Source organism: Tenrec ecaudatus, chromosome 8, assembly GCF_050624435.1.
Source record: "Tenrec ecaudatus isolate mTenEca1 chromosome 8, mTenEca1.hap1, whole genome shotgun sequence".
NCBI lineage: Eukaryota > Metazoa > Chordata > Mammalia > Afrosoricida > Tenrecidae > Tenrec > Tenrec ecaudatus.
This window is the reverse complement of record NC_134537.1, coordinates 153,008,118-153,021,505: the sequence shown is the minus strand read 5'-3', so window position 1 is coordinate 153,021,505 and position 13,388 is coordinate 153,008,118. Positions and strand designations below refer to the sequence as shown.

Below are 13,388 nucleotides of genomic sequence, written 5' to 3'. Positions count from 1 at the left end.
CTGGATTAACAAAGGAGGGAAGAGGGTGGAGGCAGGTTGGACCTCAGCCTTGTAAGAATTAGCCTTGGGCTCATTAGTTTAATTCTCTTTCCCTATAATGAAGTAAGACATGATTAGAAATGTTATGGAAAAACAAGATCTAGTAAGAAAGCTGGTCAGATGTAGCCCACATGCTGTTTTTCAACTTAGAATCAATTATATCGAGTTATTAATATAATCTATTGGAACATTATATAAAATAAGACACATTGCCACATTTGGATTAGAATTCTATACAAAGCAGGACTCATTACCTACAGTACAGTCATTGCCAATCCCTCCAAACTGAAGTTCTTCTGGTATGTCAGAGATTAAAAACAAAACAGAAGAAGAAAACAAAAATAAAACCATTACCCACTGCCATCGGGGTGATTTTGACTCAGGAACCTTATGACCAAGTGGCAAATTAGAATCCTTATTCAGGGTTTGAGACTATCAATCTTTAGAGACAGCCTCAGACATCTAAGGCGTAGCTAGTGGACTTGAGTCACCAGCTTTTCAGTTAATTGTTGCTGAACCTACCATGCAACAATTGTCAGTGATAGCTCTATTTTATGGAATAGACAGCCTGTTATTTGGAATTTGTTATAGGAAAAAATGAATAAAGAAGTTATCCTAAAAATGAAATCAAACATTATTATTTGAATTTAAAACATATGACGTGCTTATTTGCCTGGCTTATAAGGGTCACCATGCATTACTATTTTTGTTGAGTTTTGAACTCATATCTATTTGACTATGTGCCCTGGTGGTGTAGTGGCTTACTTGTGGGGCTGCTAACCACAAGGTCAGCAGTTTGAATCCACCAGCATCTCTAAGGGAGAAAACTGTGGACTTGTACTCCCATAAACAGTTACTGTTTCAGAAACCCACAGGAGTAGCTTTGCCCTGTCCTGTATGGTTGCTCTGATACAGAATCAACTCAGTGGCAGTGAAGTTTGGTTTGGGGAGTATTTTTATCCACTTGGCTATTTCACCTTGGCCTTCTCAGATTATACTCATAAAGAAGTGTAGTCTATGAACCGCAGATTTTGTACCTTTAAAATGGAGTTAAAGTTAGTCACACGCAAACCATTAAATAAGACACCTTTTAGAGTTTACTTTTTAGTATGTCACACTATTTTAAGATTTTATAAGAGCAAATGTCTAGCTACTTACTTTAAAATTTTTAAAGTATCCCATTTGTATAGGAGTATTATTTGTGCTCACATTTCATTGGTTTGTATTATGATTAATAACTTGTATTACAATTATTGGAGCCCTGGTGGTACAGTAGTTACATGTTGGGATCTAAACGCAAGGCCAGCAGTTCAAAACCACCAGTCACTCCCTGGGAGAAAGATGAGGCCTTCTATTCCTGTAAACAGTTCACAGTCTCAGAAACCCAGAGGTGATTGTGCCTTGTCCTAGAGGGTCACTATGAGTGGGAAATGATTTGATGGCAGTGAAATTTCGATTAACAAGCACAGATAGTAATGTACACTTAGGTTTGGAGAGGTGTTTTTCTCTTCCCTCTTTTATTCCCAGTCTAGAGGATAATGCCTGGCACACAATAAGCGTGCAATAAATGTTGGTGAAATGGGTGAATGAATGGCACAGCACTCACTGGTTTTAAGTTTGTAATAGAGCTGGAGTGTGCAGAAGGGCTGGGAGTGTAGCAAAGGGGACCCTATCAGCCTTGAGCAAGCACATGGTGGATACATTGGTACGCATTACAAAAAGAATGGAGAGAACCAGTTATCACAGCAGGTCTGCTGGATGGTGGTTGGTGAAGAGGCTTTGACCGTGCTTTGTTCAGGTAACAGTCTTAGTGAAGCTCTTCCTTCTTATCTGTCTAAAACAGTCTTTCCTATGGGAATGTACCACCTTCTTCCATGTTAATGTGAAACTAATTTAACTCACCATGGCCCAAAGAGAGTTTGGAAGTCTGGACTTTGAACAAACTTCTTCTACATTTTTAGCCAGATAAGGGAAGGTTTAAAAAAAAAGGCAAGAATCTTGTTAAAATGTTCATCTGGCTCAGGATAGCTGGATCGGAAATGCAAATTCTCAGTAGGACGGAGAACCTGAATGAATTGGTTCCAAGCACTGTGGGAAACATTGGAAGCTGTCTGTGGGGTCCAAGCTCCTAAAGCGTGCTTCATAACATATTCCCTCTTAAGTGTGTCTTAGGACATTTGGAATCAATTAACTATTCAAATCTAGGTTCTTTCAGCTCTCTGGCCAGGCCCAGCAGGCTTGTTGGGGGGAAAGAGTTGAAGGCAGATAACTGGTTTTCCTCACACCAACATCTACAGTTGGAAAGAGATGAAAAAATAACACCCCAGAACCTCACTCTCTAGCTTCCAAACTCTATAGCAAATACAAACTCAGAACTGGTGTAGAAGAACCACAGGAGACTTCTTAAGAAATCGTAGATGATGCACACATGGGAATGACTACCATCAATGGTGTCTTAAGGACATGGTGAAGTATACTTCACCTTTGAAAAACACAAGTTTGAGCTGAGCCAAATACACTGAATCAAGCCCTACTGCTGGTGACCCTTTAAAAGGCTCCTGAACTGGGCTGAGCACTGGAATCGCCTGGGGTGCTGGTGAAAATAAAGATCCTTTGACCCAATTTGCAATGGAATAAATTAGAATCTCCAGGGGGAGGAGCCTAGGATTCTGTATGGTGGAACCTAGATTAGGAGTCTAGGCTATAAAGGGAGGGGCGGGCCAGGGTGATGGGGCGAGCGGACAAGATTTTAGAAATCTTCACAGACGCCCGCAGCCTCTTCTTTTTCCTCTTGGGTGCCTGGTGGGTTGGAATCAAGACCTGTTAGCAGCTCAGCACTTCAACCATGGCACCACCAAGATTCTTGTCCCTTAGCCCCTCCCTCAAAAAATGGCGACTCTGAGTGAAGTTAGGAGCAGAAACCCAGGAATCTCATCCCTTCTTGGAACACATTCCTTCAAATAGATGCCAGGTTCTCAGAAAATAAAAGTCAAGGGCCGGCATACAAAATGAGTTTCCAACACACATATCCCATGCATAAAGGTCCCTGGGGGCTTAGTGAGTTCAGCATGGACTCCACAGCAGAAGAATAGAGCTGCCTGCGCTGGGAGAGGTTTGCAGTCTCTGAAATCCTATATAGGGATGCTGACTATACTGCAGTGGGACTGTCAGCATGGACTGGGTGGCAGGGGGTCTTTTGGGGTGTGTTCCAGGTTTTGCCAGAGTTGCCATTGACTGACTGCTCAGTGGGATGGTTAGAGCCAGCAGGAGGGCGAATGAGCAGAGAGGAAGGGTTTAAACCATCTTTAGAATCCAATTGTCATTCTCCAGCTCTTAGTCCTGTCCTCGATTCTATAAAACACTCAGGTGGGAAGGACATCTTCCAAATGGCAGCTCGTTTTCCCATCATAGTAGGTGTTTCCAGATGAGTTTCGAGTTTTTCATAGTGATAAATTAATATATCCTATTTTATTAGGGTGCTACAAACAAGGACTTTGAAAGGCTCAACTCTTAAAAAAGATGAAAATTGCCAGAAAAGCATCAGGTATCAAAATGCAGCCAGAAAAGATGACGGTAAAGGAAAAAGGAAAAGGGGGGAAAGCAAGCTCCTTTTTTTAATGAAGCCAAGGTGTAGGACAGATTTATTAGCTTCCATTTTTCCAAGTTGCTTTCTGGTGTATTTCCTGCCCATATTTCTAAATTCACCTCGTCCCTGGGTAGAATTACTTAAAAAAAAAAAAACCCCAAAAATGAAAGAAAATGTTGCAGGTACACCTGTTCCACCTGCTGTGACTTACCTGTGATGTAGATTCTTTCGTGTATTCATGACCCAATACTCCAGTAGGAAGAGACCTGCTGTGTGGCCTTCCCCGTATGTTGCCATTTTAATAAACACTAATACTGGAACTAAACAAACTGGTCTTACATATCATTGTGGTGGTTACATAATCATTTGTCAATTTGAGGATTGAAAGTGTAGGGGTGGAGTGTAGCCTGTCAATTTGATCATAGCCAATAGATCTCTGTGGGGGCATGGACTTCTGAGAATTCTGGGAACTCTGGAATTTTTCTCCTTGGAGGCAAGAGACATCTCTCTCTCTCTCTCTCTCTGGGTTCACTTCCTGGGAGACACCGCAGCTAAGACACATGGAACTACACTAGTGCCCTGAGCTGGAGAAGCTACAGGGACCTACCCTGATGCAACCAGACCTCTGAAGCCAGAGAAGCCACGTAGAGACCCCTGCCAGCACTGCGATACTTTAAGATGCCAGTGGAGCCAAAGACTTTCTATCTACTGGCCTGTGACCATCGTGCATTCAAAGTCATTGCATTTGTTTCATGAGTCTGAAGAGGACTTCATAGATTGGTATTGGACATATGGATTAATATCGGACTTAGGGGCTTGGACTGAACTGGGTTGCAATGTTTAATGTACAGTTACCTTTTATATAAAACTCTCTCTTATACACCTGAGTCTCCTTGGATTTGTTTCTCGTCTACCCAGACTAAAACAATCATTAACCATGAGTACAATTGTCAGTAAAATCAATTTAGTCAGTCCCTTTGCCCCAAAGCACATGGCAGAAACAGGCAGTTTCGGTTATAGCAGGTCACTTTGATTCCATGATACAATGCCTACCATTAATAAAACCCTGGATATTTGCATGCACCTCATTCATATGGATCAAATATTTACTGTGTGGCAAGACTCTTGATTCTAAAAGGAAAATCAATGAAGAATTGATTTCCTTGAAGACTTCCAAGTGTAGGGTTGAAACTAAACTGATAAAGCTTTCAAGTTCAATAGCAACACAGCACACAGAACCATTGGTTCTGTCTCCTGGGAAGTCACTGGAGCTCTGGTGGTATAGCTGTTACACTTGTACTGCTAACGACAATTCAATGCCACCAGCTGCCCCACTCCCTTAAGGAGCTGCAGTCTAGGAAACTCACAGGGACAGTTGTACCCTGTCCTGTAGGGTCGACTCTATGGCAGGAACACTTGGGAAGTCACGTGAGGGGAACCTTGTAGTGTACGTGGTACTCCTAGTGAAGAGGGAAAAAGTATTCCCCACCGAAAGAACATAAGCAAAAGCCCAGAGTGGTGAGTGAGAGGGTCACCAGTCCATATTGAAGACTGAGTTCTAAGATGGAATGACTACTACCGTGTTGTCCAAAATACTGGCCATTAACCCCAGGGGCTATTTAAATTCAAATGAATATCAAATAGCCTTGGAAGCCCAGTTCTTCATTCACAGTAGCCACATTTCCAGATCTCAAGAACCACATGCCTAATATCTACCATACCGGTCAGTACAGATAAACTTCTGTCCACCACTGTAGAAAGTTCTACTGGATAAAGCTAAACAGGGGTGGCAAGCATTGCCTAGGCCAGTTTACCAGTGTGTATCAGAGTTTAAGTTTTAATTCAAAACAAAGTGATTTATTAGCTATTATGCAAATGTCCTTGGACAATAGCCTCAGGGGACACTAACAGTGGCAACACTATAGCCTGTTTTACCCACTCCGCTTCTACAGTGGAGTAAAAGTCTCCATTTGAAGAAGGGTTGTTTGAGGCAATTGGAAACAACCAATTTTTAGGCAGAGAAGTGACACAGATTTGAATTTCAGATATGAGGGGCTTCAAAAAATTGGTGGAAAGTGGAATTAAAAGTTGATAGGGAGGGGCATGAGGAAAGCAGATAATGTTAGTTCCCATCCACTTTTGGAAGCCCTGTTGTACTAGCCTTCAGAGCAGTGTTCACGATAGTATGAGACTGGAGATACGAAGATCAGTCAAGACTAATGATGATCAAACGATAAAAAGGCTGCGTCCAGTGAAGTGTACAAAGAAATACACAATAAGAACAGACACCAGGACATTTATTCCACAAAAGAATTGTGTACATAGTAGGATATTTCTACACATACGAAACATTATGCTAAGACTATTTACCACTTTGGCCATGAAACTCAAATGATATGTCAAGAACTTCTTTTTATTTTCCAATGACTGCATTTCCTAAATATATAATCCATACTTGCCCAATAATAATTAAAAAAATAAATTATAGGTATATTATTCATTATACCGTAAGACATTTTGGCTTACATCCACTATCCTGCAAAAGAACTGTTTAGTTAACTTGAAAATATCCACACGTACATGGAGCAATACTGTCTTACAAATGAAATTTCTTGTCAAGTAGCAGGTCATCACTCCACACTGTTCCTGGCTGTGAATACAACGGTTAGTTTTATGAACAGTTTTCTTCTACCTCTCAGCTCTATTTTAATATGCCAACCATCACTTCACTGATATCCCAGAGTTTTCTTGCCACCAACTCATCTACGGCTTTGGGCAAAAGTTCCTCCTCTTTACAATCCCCAAAGTATTTTCCTGACACCCCTTCTATCTCAGGTGAAGAGGCTAAAAAAATAGAAGTCTGGGCCCCTTCTGCTGGAGTTTTGAAAAAAGCCCAAGACACTAAGTTGAAAAGGGGTTTGACAAGCAACGGAATGTTTATGTGCCTCCCGAGATTGGTTCGGACAATACCAGGATGTAACACATTGACAGTAACGTTGGTGCCTTCTAAGCGGCGGGCTAGTTCTCTAGTGAAAAGAATATTAGCTAGTTTGCTCCGACTATAACAAAAACTTTTATTGTAGCTTTGTTCACTGTTCAAGTCTTCAAAGTTGATGTCGCCATACTTATAGAGTTTAGAAGAAACTACCACAATCCTGCTGGGAGCGGAATTTTTGAGCAGTCCAAGAAGGAGGTGGGTGAGCAGGAAGTGCCCGAGATGATTCACTCCAAACTGCATCTCAAATCCATCTTCCGTCTTTGCATAAGGGCACTGGAAGATCCCTGCGTTGTTGATCAAGACATCCAGCCTTGGCTCTTCCTTTAAATGTCAAAGAGAAAGGAGCAAAGTATGAACACACGCCTTGAACTTCGCCTCTGTGCAGGATTTGGTGGAGAGGGGGACCATAAACAGGAGACAGATGGTTTCCAATATCAGTTGCTAGCTCACGAGGGGGAGAACTATTCAGAACATAAGCAGTTTAGTTTTTAATTGGCGGGGATTCATTTGCAGGCTCTGCTTCATACAAGTAATATTCATGACCATTTATTAAACGGCCACTTTTTCTCAATCACTAAAAACCGTATACAGAAATACATTTGTCCACAGTACTCTACCAATGGCTTTAGATCCTGACTTTATACCTGATTTGTGCTTTTATAACTTGATAGTTACTAATACACACATGATTTCACTAAGAAGCTGACTCTGATCTGTACAAGGATCCTGCTTTGAAGAGGAGGAAGGGACACTCCGCTAATTTCACATTTATCCCTTAAATTCAGGTAACTTATAAGAATATCATTTTGGGAGTTATATAAATACTCAGATCACAATAAATGCATATCTGATCATTTAAAAAATTCTTACAAATTACTAAAAATAATATTTAATGTGTCTACGATGAGTTTTCAACAACTGAGAATGGGAGAGAGGAAAAAAGCCTGCCTTGTGCTAAGTACTTTTTGCAAGCTTGTGCACTGACTGCTCCCTCGCTCAACCCCCGGAGAGAGCCTGAAGCATGGAAGGCAGGCCAGGTGATTGGCCCAGCGGCACAGCAAAGGTCCAAGGATGAAACATGTGATACAAGTGCTTTCTGTCTGAAATAGCAGTCCGTCCACCCCAAGTCTCGAATGGGGGTTTTCAAACCACTGCTAGAGAATCCCCAGGAGATGGACTATGGCTATAATAGAGGTAGGTCGGTGGCACTGTTCATCTCCAGCATTGCCAAATATCCCTGCCCAGTCAATTTCATCTCACCATGACCCTACAGGACAGGGAAGACCTCCCTCTCATAGGCTGGTTTTGAACTAACGACCTTGTGGTTAGCCGCCAAATGCACAACCACTACTCCACCGGGGCTCCACGACTCTCCAAATTCTACTATGGCATCAACAGTAAGGACAAGGTCAATAATGCTTTATTCTATTCTTTGAGACTCAATGGCACCATGAGAACTTATTCAAGATATTTCCTTAAAACTGGGCCAACCACTAGAGGACCTCAGAGATGCAAACTGGAGACAGAGACAGCATCATGAATAATTTACAGAATGCTTTAAAGTACACACATGCACAATAAACATCAGAAACCACCTAAAACAAAATCCACTGTCATCCAGTAGATTCCAAACTCTGTTCTGGGAACAGCCCAGGAAGACAGAGTAGAATCACTCCATCATCGCTCCACGAGTTTCCAAGACTGACAGTTGTATGGGAGCTGCTGGTTTGAATAAGCCACTTTGAGTTTGTAGCCTCTCTAGGCTACAGAACCACAGGGGCTGCTTAGAAAGCCCACCGTTGATCATCAATACCTTTTCAAGTAACAGCAAAGGCTAGTAAGTAAAGAGGCAGGATCATCAACAAACATCTTTAACTTTTATCTCATCTCTGGAGTTCAAAGCCCGCAGCTGTCAGGGTCAGCAGGGGGCTGCCTACTGCAAGGGGGTGATTGACACCCACCAGTCAAGAAAGATGAGGCTGTCTCCTGTATAAAGATTTAAGGAGTCATAAACCTGTAGATGGTCACTGTGATGTGGGATGGAAGTAAGTCTCCCCCCCCCCCCCCCCCGCTCCATATGAAAACCACCTCTTTAAGCGAAGGGGTTGGTAGAGCAGAAATGGATACTCTGACCATATCCTCCTGCATCGTTCCAGATTACAGTGCTACAACTGAGGATGTCCTAAAGTCTTTTCTTTGCTAAATCATGTAAATTGTTCTTCTTTCGCCCTTTCCTGCTTCCTCTCTTGATGGACAGCGAAATAGAAATGCACAATGTGCTCCAGGTGTGAAGGCGGTGATGACCCGCAAATAAATTAATATGAGGTCAAATCTTACTGGCCTTTATGCCAAGTAGAAATGAAAAGAAAAATGTGTTACATCTCACAACTGTTATCAAAGCCTACCTGGCGGAGGAGGAACTATTTCTCTTTCTGTCTCCCTAAGCACCTGTGGCTTTTCCAATAGCCAACTTCAAAAAACAGGCAAGAGTTCAGCCGTGGGGGAAAGCGAGGAGTTGTTCTTTTCCACTAATCCTTTGGAAAGGTGTCCTAAATTAATCATTTCTGAACCATCATTCTTCGCTGGGCTTATGTTGTTTTAAGACTTTATCATTTACTCTTTTTTCAAGTTCTAGGAGATAAAGGGCAAACACATCCTAAGTGCCAGCCTGTGGGAAATCTCTATTTCATTCCCCTCCACCCCTCTCGTTCTGATCAGCCCCTGAACTTTAGAGGGCTTCACTCAACTTTAAAAAGAACACTTAGAAGCAAGGGCAACAACTGAGTTCTCTATGGAACAGGTTCTGTCCCAGTTAGAAGCTGCCAGGTGCTGTGGGGTTGCTTTGGATCCATAGGGGCCCCACGTGAGAGGGGGCTCCCCTGAGGGCTTCCCAGGTTGCTGTTTTATGGGAACTGCTGGCTAGGGCTTCCTCCCTTGGAGCCTCTGTGTGGGTTTCAGCTAACAACCTAGTGTGCAACTACTGCCCCCCCCCAGGAGTCCTAACAACCTAGTGTGTAAAACTGCCCCCCCCCCCGGAGTCCTAACAACCTAGTGTGTAACAACTGCCCCCCCCCCGAGTCCTTAAAGCAGTTTTGAACACAAAGCCACCCAAATCCATTCCTAGTGAGTCAATTGTTACAGCGACACTGGTTGGGTTTCCACGTCTGTGAATTCTTCTGGGAACAGCCAACTCTTTCTCCTGTGGCATGCTTGCAGGGTCTAAATCGTCTACCTTGCAGTTAGTAGCTCAACGCCTAACCTACAGCATCATCAGCTCTTTACTATAGAGATTAAGAAACAAGCAGTGCCATTTTGATAATAGGAAAACCTAGTCATTCAACACCCCCTATATTAGCACTTGTTGATTTCCTAACATATCTTCCATTATTAAATGCCAACAAACAGAAAAACCACTCTTGCAGTTCCCAACTGTGTACCAAAATGCCCACTCCCCCTGGCACTGTGGGATATTTTAGTTTTCAAGGGAAGCAAGGATTCGTCCAAGGACTTCACAGCTACACTAGCCTGTGCCATTATCCTTTCGGTGATGTCATCTTTGGGGAGGAGCCTGGTGGCACAGTGGTTAGGCGCTGGGCTGCTAATGGAAAGTTCAGCAGCTCGAAACCACCAGACCTTCTGTGTCCAATACAGAAGGCACTCTCTACTACTACAGAGCATTCCAATCTCAGGAATCCGGAGGCCTTTCTACCCTGCCCTACAGGGCTACTGTGAGTAGGAATTGACTTGATGGCAGTGAGTTTCTTTGTTGTTCTTAAGTTTGGTAACAAAAAGCAAGTGTTGTACTAAAAATAAATCGCTGGGGGCAGAAAACGAGTGTGGCAATGTGCCACCTGATTCCAAAGTTTGAGAAGTTGGCATAATGGCTAACAGGAACATGCTTCCTATCGGGAACGGTGGTTCTTTCAGAATGATGTCATTTTTCTTTCTAGTATATATCTAAGTTGAGAAGACATAAATACTTAATAGGTTGTTTGGATTGAGCTGGTAGCTATCTCTGGCCCTAAGGGCACCATGAAAGAATTACTAAGTGCACCCTTAAGAGTCCAGGTAATGTAGTGTTTACGTTCTTGGCTACTAGCAGCAAGGTCTACAGTTCACACTAGCTAGTTGATTGTAGCAGAGATGTGGCAGTCAGTTTCCTTACAGACAACCTTGAACCTCCATGAAGCAGTTCTATTCTGTCCTGTGAGGTCACTATGAGTCAGAGAGGACTCAATGGCAGTAGGTTCAGTGTGGTTTGCAAGAGTGCTCTAAATCAAGTTTGGGGACTCTAGAGTCAGGACTACCTTTCCTCTGCTAGCAAGTTTTATATCTCTCTGAAAGATCCCTTGCAAGTTCACTTGTACAAGAAGCCTTCCCACCGCTAAGGAAACAGGGCATGCTGGTCAGCGAACTGTGTACATCTGTATAAAGAAGAAGAATCCCACTTCACTGCCAGGCAGCAGGAATAAGGATTAACCCAAAGGCTTTGAAGACAGGGCAGTAGGCAGGTGATTTGGCCTGTCCATGCCTCAGTTTCCTCAGATTATCAAACAGGGATGTTAATTCCTACCTCAGAGGGTCACTGTGAAGATTTAATAATAATAGCCATGGATACTATAATTTCCTTTAAAATGCCTGAGTATTTGGTTTAGGGTCGGGCACATACTACACCTTCAATAAAGGAAAAAATGTTCTTTTCAGCCCTACCCAGTTTAAAACAGGTGCATTCTATTGGAAACCAGTACGGGATGGTTCAGGACGGTGCTAGTTGAGGGCACTAGCGGCACCCAGTTAAACTGTCTCAACAAGAACCACAAAATGGGCTGCTGCTTCCTCAATCTCCATGCTAGCAACTTCCCGCCAAATGCTCCCCGACTGAATTATCACTCCGATTCCGCCCCATAGAGACCCTATAGGATAGAGGAGAACAGCCTGGGTGCGTTTCAGAGATGCAAAATCCTGATGCGCACAGAAAGCCTCCTCGTTCTCCCTGGGGGCGGCTGGAGGCTGGGTAGCTCAACTCGGAAACCCTTAGCCCCATAGCCTCCTCAGTCATTTTACTTTATTATTATTTTATGCGGCAGGCTGCCTCACTTCCAAGGTCACACCCCTCCCTCCAAGGGCCGCCCCTTCTCCACAAAGCCCCGCGCGCAGCAGGCCCCACCCCGCGGCCCGCCACCTGCCCCTTCCGCCTGCCTGCGACCCTCGCGTGCCCCTGGGCTCCCGAGCCCCACACCTGGAGCAACTCCTGGCAGAAGGCGCGCACTGAGCGCAGGGAGGCCAGATCCAGCTCCTTGACGACCAGCTCCCCGGCCGCGCGGGCGTCGGGCCGCGGGCCTTCGGCCTGGTCGAGCTCCCGGCGGAGCTGCCCGGCCGCCGCCTCGGCGCGCGCGCGGTCCCGGCAGCCCATGATCACCCGCGCCCCCATGCGCAGCAGCTCGGCGGCGGTGGCGCGGCCCAGGCCGCTGTTGGCCCCTGTGATCAGCACGGTCTTCCCGCGCATCAGGCCGGAGTCCGCGCTGCCCTGAAGCCGCTGCGCCCTGGAGCCCACGAACCGCCTGGCCGCCAGCCACAGTCCCCCGCCCAGGGCGGCCAGCAGTGCCGCCACGGTAGCCACTGCCATCGCCACTCAGGCCCCGGGGGCCTACTGTCCCCAGTGCCCCAGTGCAGGGAAGGCCGACTTCCCTAGGCTGAGGCTGCAACCTGGACGCGATGAACTCTGGGGCGCGGCCGGTCGTCCCGCTGGTGCGACGTGGAGCATGCTGGGAGTTGTAGTTTCTCTTCCTGGCTCATCCTTTTGGATTGGTTGAGCTCGCGTGTAACCAACTGTAGGTGATAACCTTGCGCCTAGTACCTGCTTTGCTAGAAAAAGATGTGGCAGGCTGGTTCCGTAAAATTCATAGCCTAAGAAACGCAAATGGAGCAGTTTAGTCCCACGGGGTGAGTCAGAATCAACGGGAATTTCTTGGATTTAGTTTGGGTTGGGTTGTGGTTTTAAGTGTACAGACAGACCTCCAACTCCTGGCGACCTCAACCTAATGATGGAAGATGGACCTGAGCGGAAAGACCTGGGGTGCATCCTGGTGGAAGTCCCGCAGATACGGCATTCCTTTGTGACTAATTGGTACTTCAGATATATGAATTTCTTCAAAGGTCTGTTTTCAGATGCTACATCCGAGGGCTGGTGTTTTAAGAGTTCCTGGTACTTGTAAGTTGACAGTTGGATCTACTGTCACCCTCTTGAGAATGATCCCTGCCCAAATGAAGTCTAAAAGGACCCCCACCCCCTTATTCTGTTCGTGGATGAAGCTGTTACTCAAATTCACTGAGCTTTCACACATCTGCCTTTTCATGCCCTTTCAGTCTACCCACGACAGCCAGTCTTTCAATGCTCAATTCTGATCAGTCCATTTCCTGCTCACTTCTACTCCATACAGATCTCTGATTTCTCAACCTTATGCATGACTCTTATTTAGCACTAAGTAGAAGAGTCATTTATTAACTATTTGACTTAGTACATGTGACTTCCTGTATTGGTTTCTTAAGATTATTAATTTCCTTAAGGCCGGGGGTATACCTAAATTGCTCTTATGGTCCTTACATAGGCAAATGCCTAGAAAATAGTTATTCGCTAAAGCAAAATAGGAACACAGTGGGCATTCACAACTGATCAATTTTAGTTTGGCTTGCATTATATTAAGGGTATTGACCAAAGATGTAACCCACCTGGTTGTGATCTTTCAGCCAGAGGCAGGGTTGGAC

The 13,388-nt window shown here is 44.6% G+C and overlaps 1 protein-coding gene across 1 annotated transcript; it reads right to left on the bottom strand.

Annotated features, from left to right (window-relative positions):
• Positions 1-5,923: 5,923 nt before the first annotated feature.
• On the bottom strand, positions 5,924-12,358 carry RDH14 (retinol dehydrogenase 14). Its single transcript, XM_075557077.1, has 2 exons — positions 11,863-12,358; positions 5,924-6,944 (listed from the first exon to the last, which is right to left on the bottom strand). Exons 1-2 carry the CDS (start codon positions 12,247-12,249, stop codon positions 6,327-6,329), a joined length of 1,005 nt encoding a protein of 334 aa, XP_075413192.1. The 5' UTR covers positions 12,250-12,358; the 3' UTR covers positions 5,924-6,326.
• Positions 12,359-13,388: the final 1,030 nt, after the last annotated feature.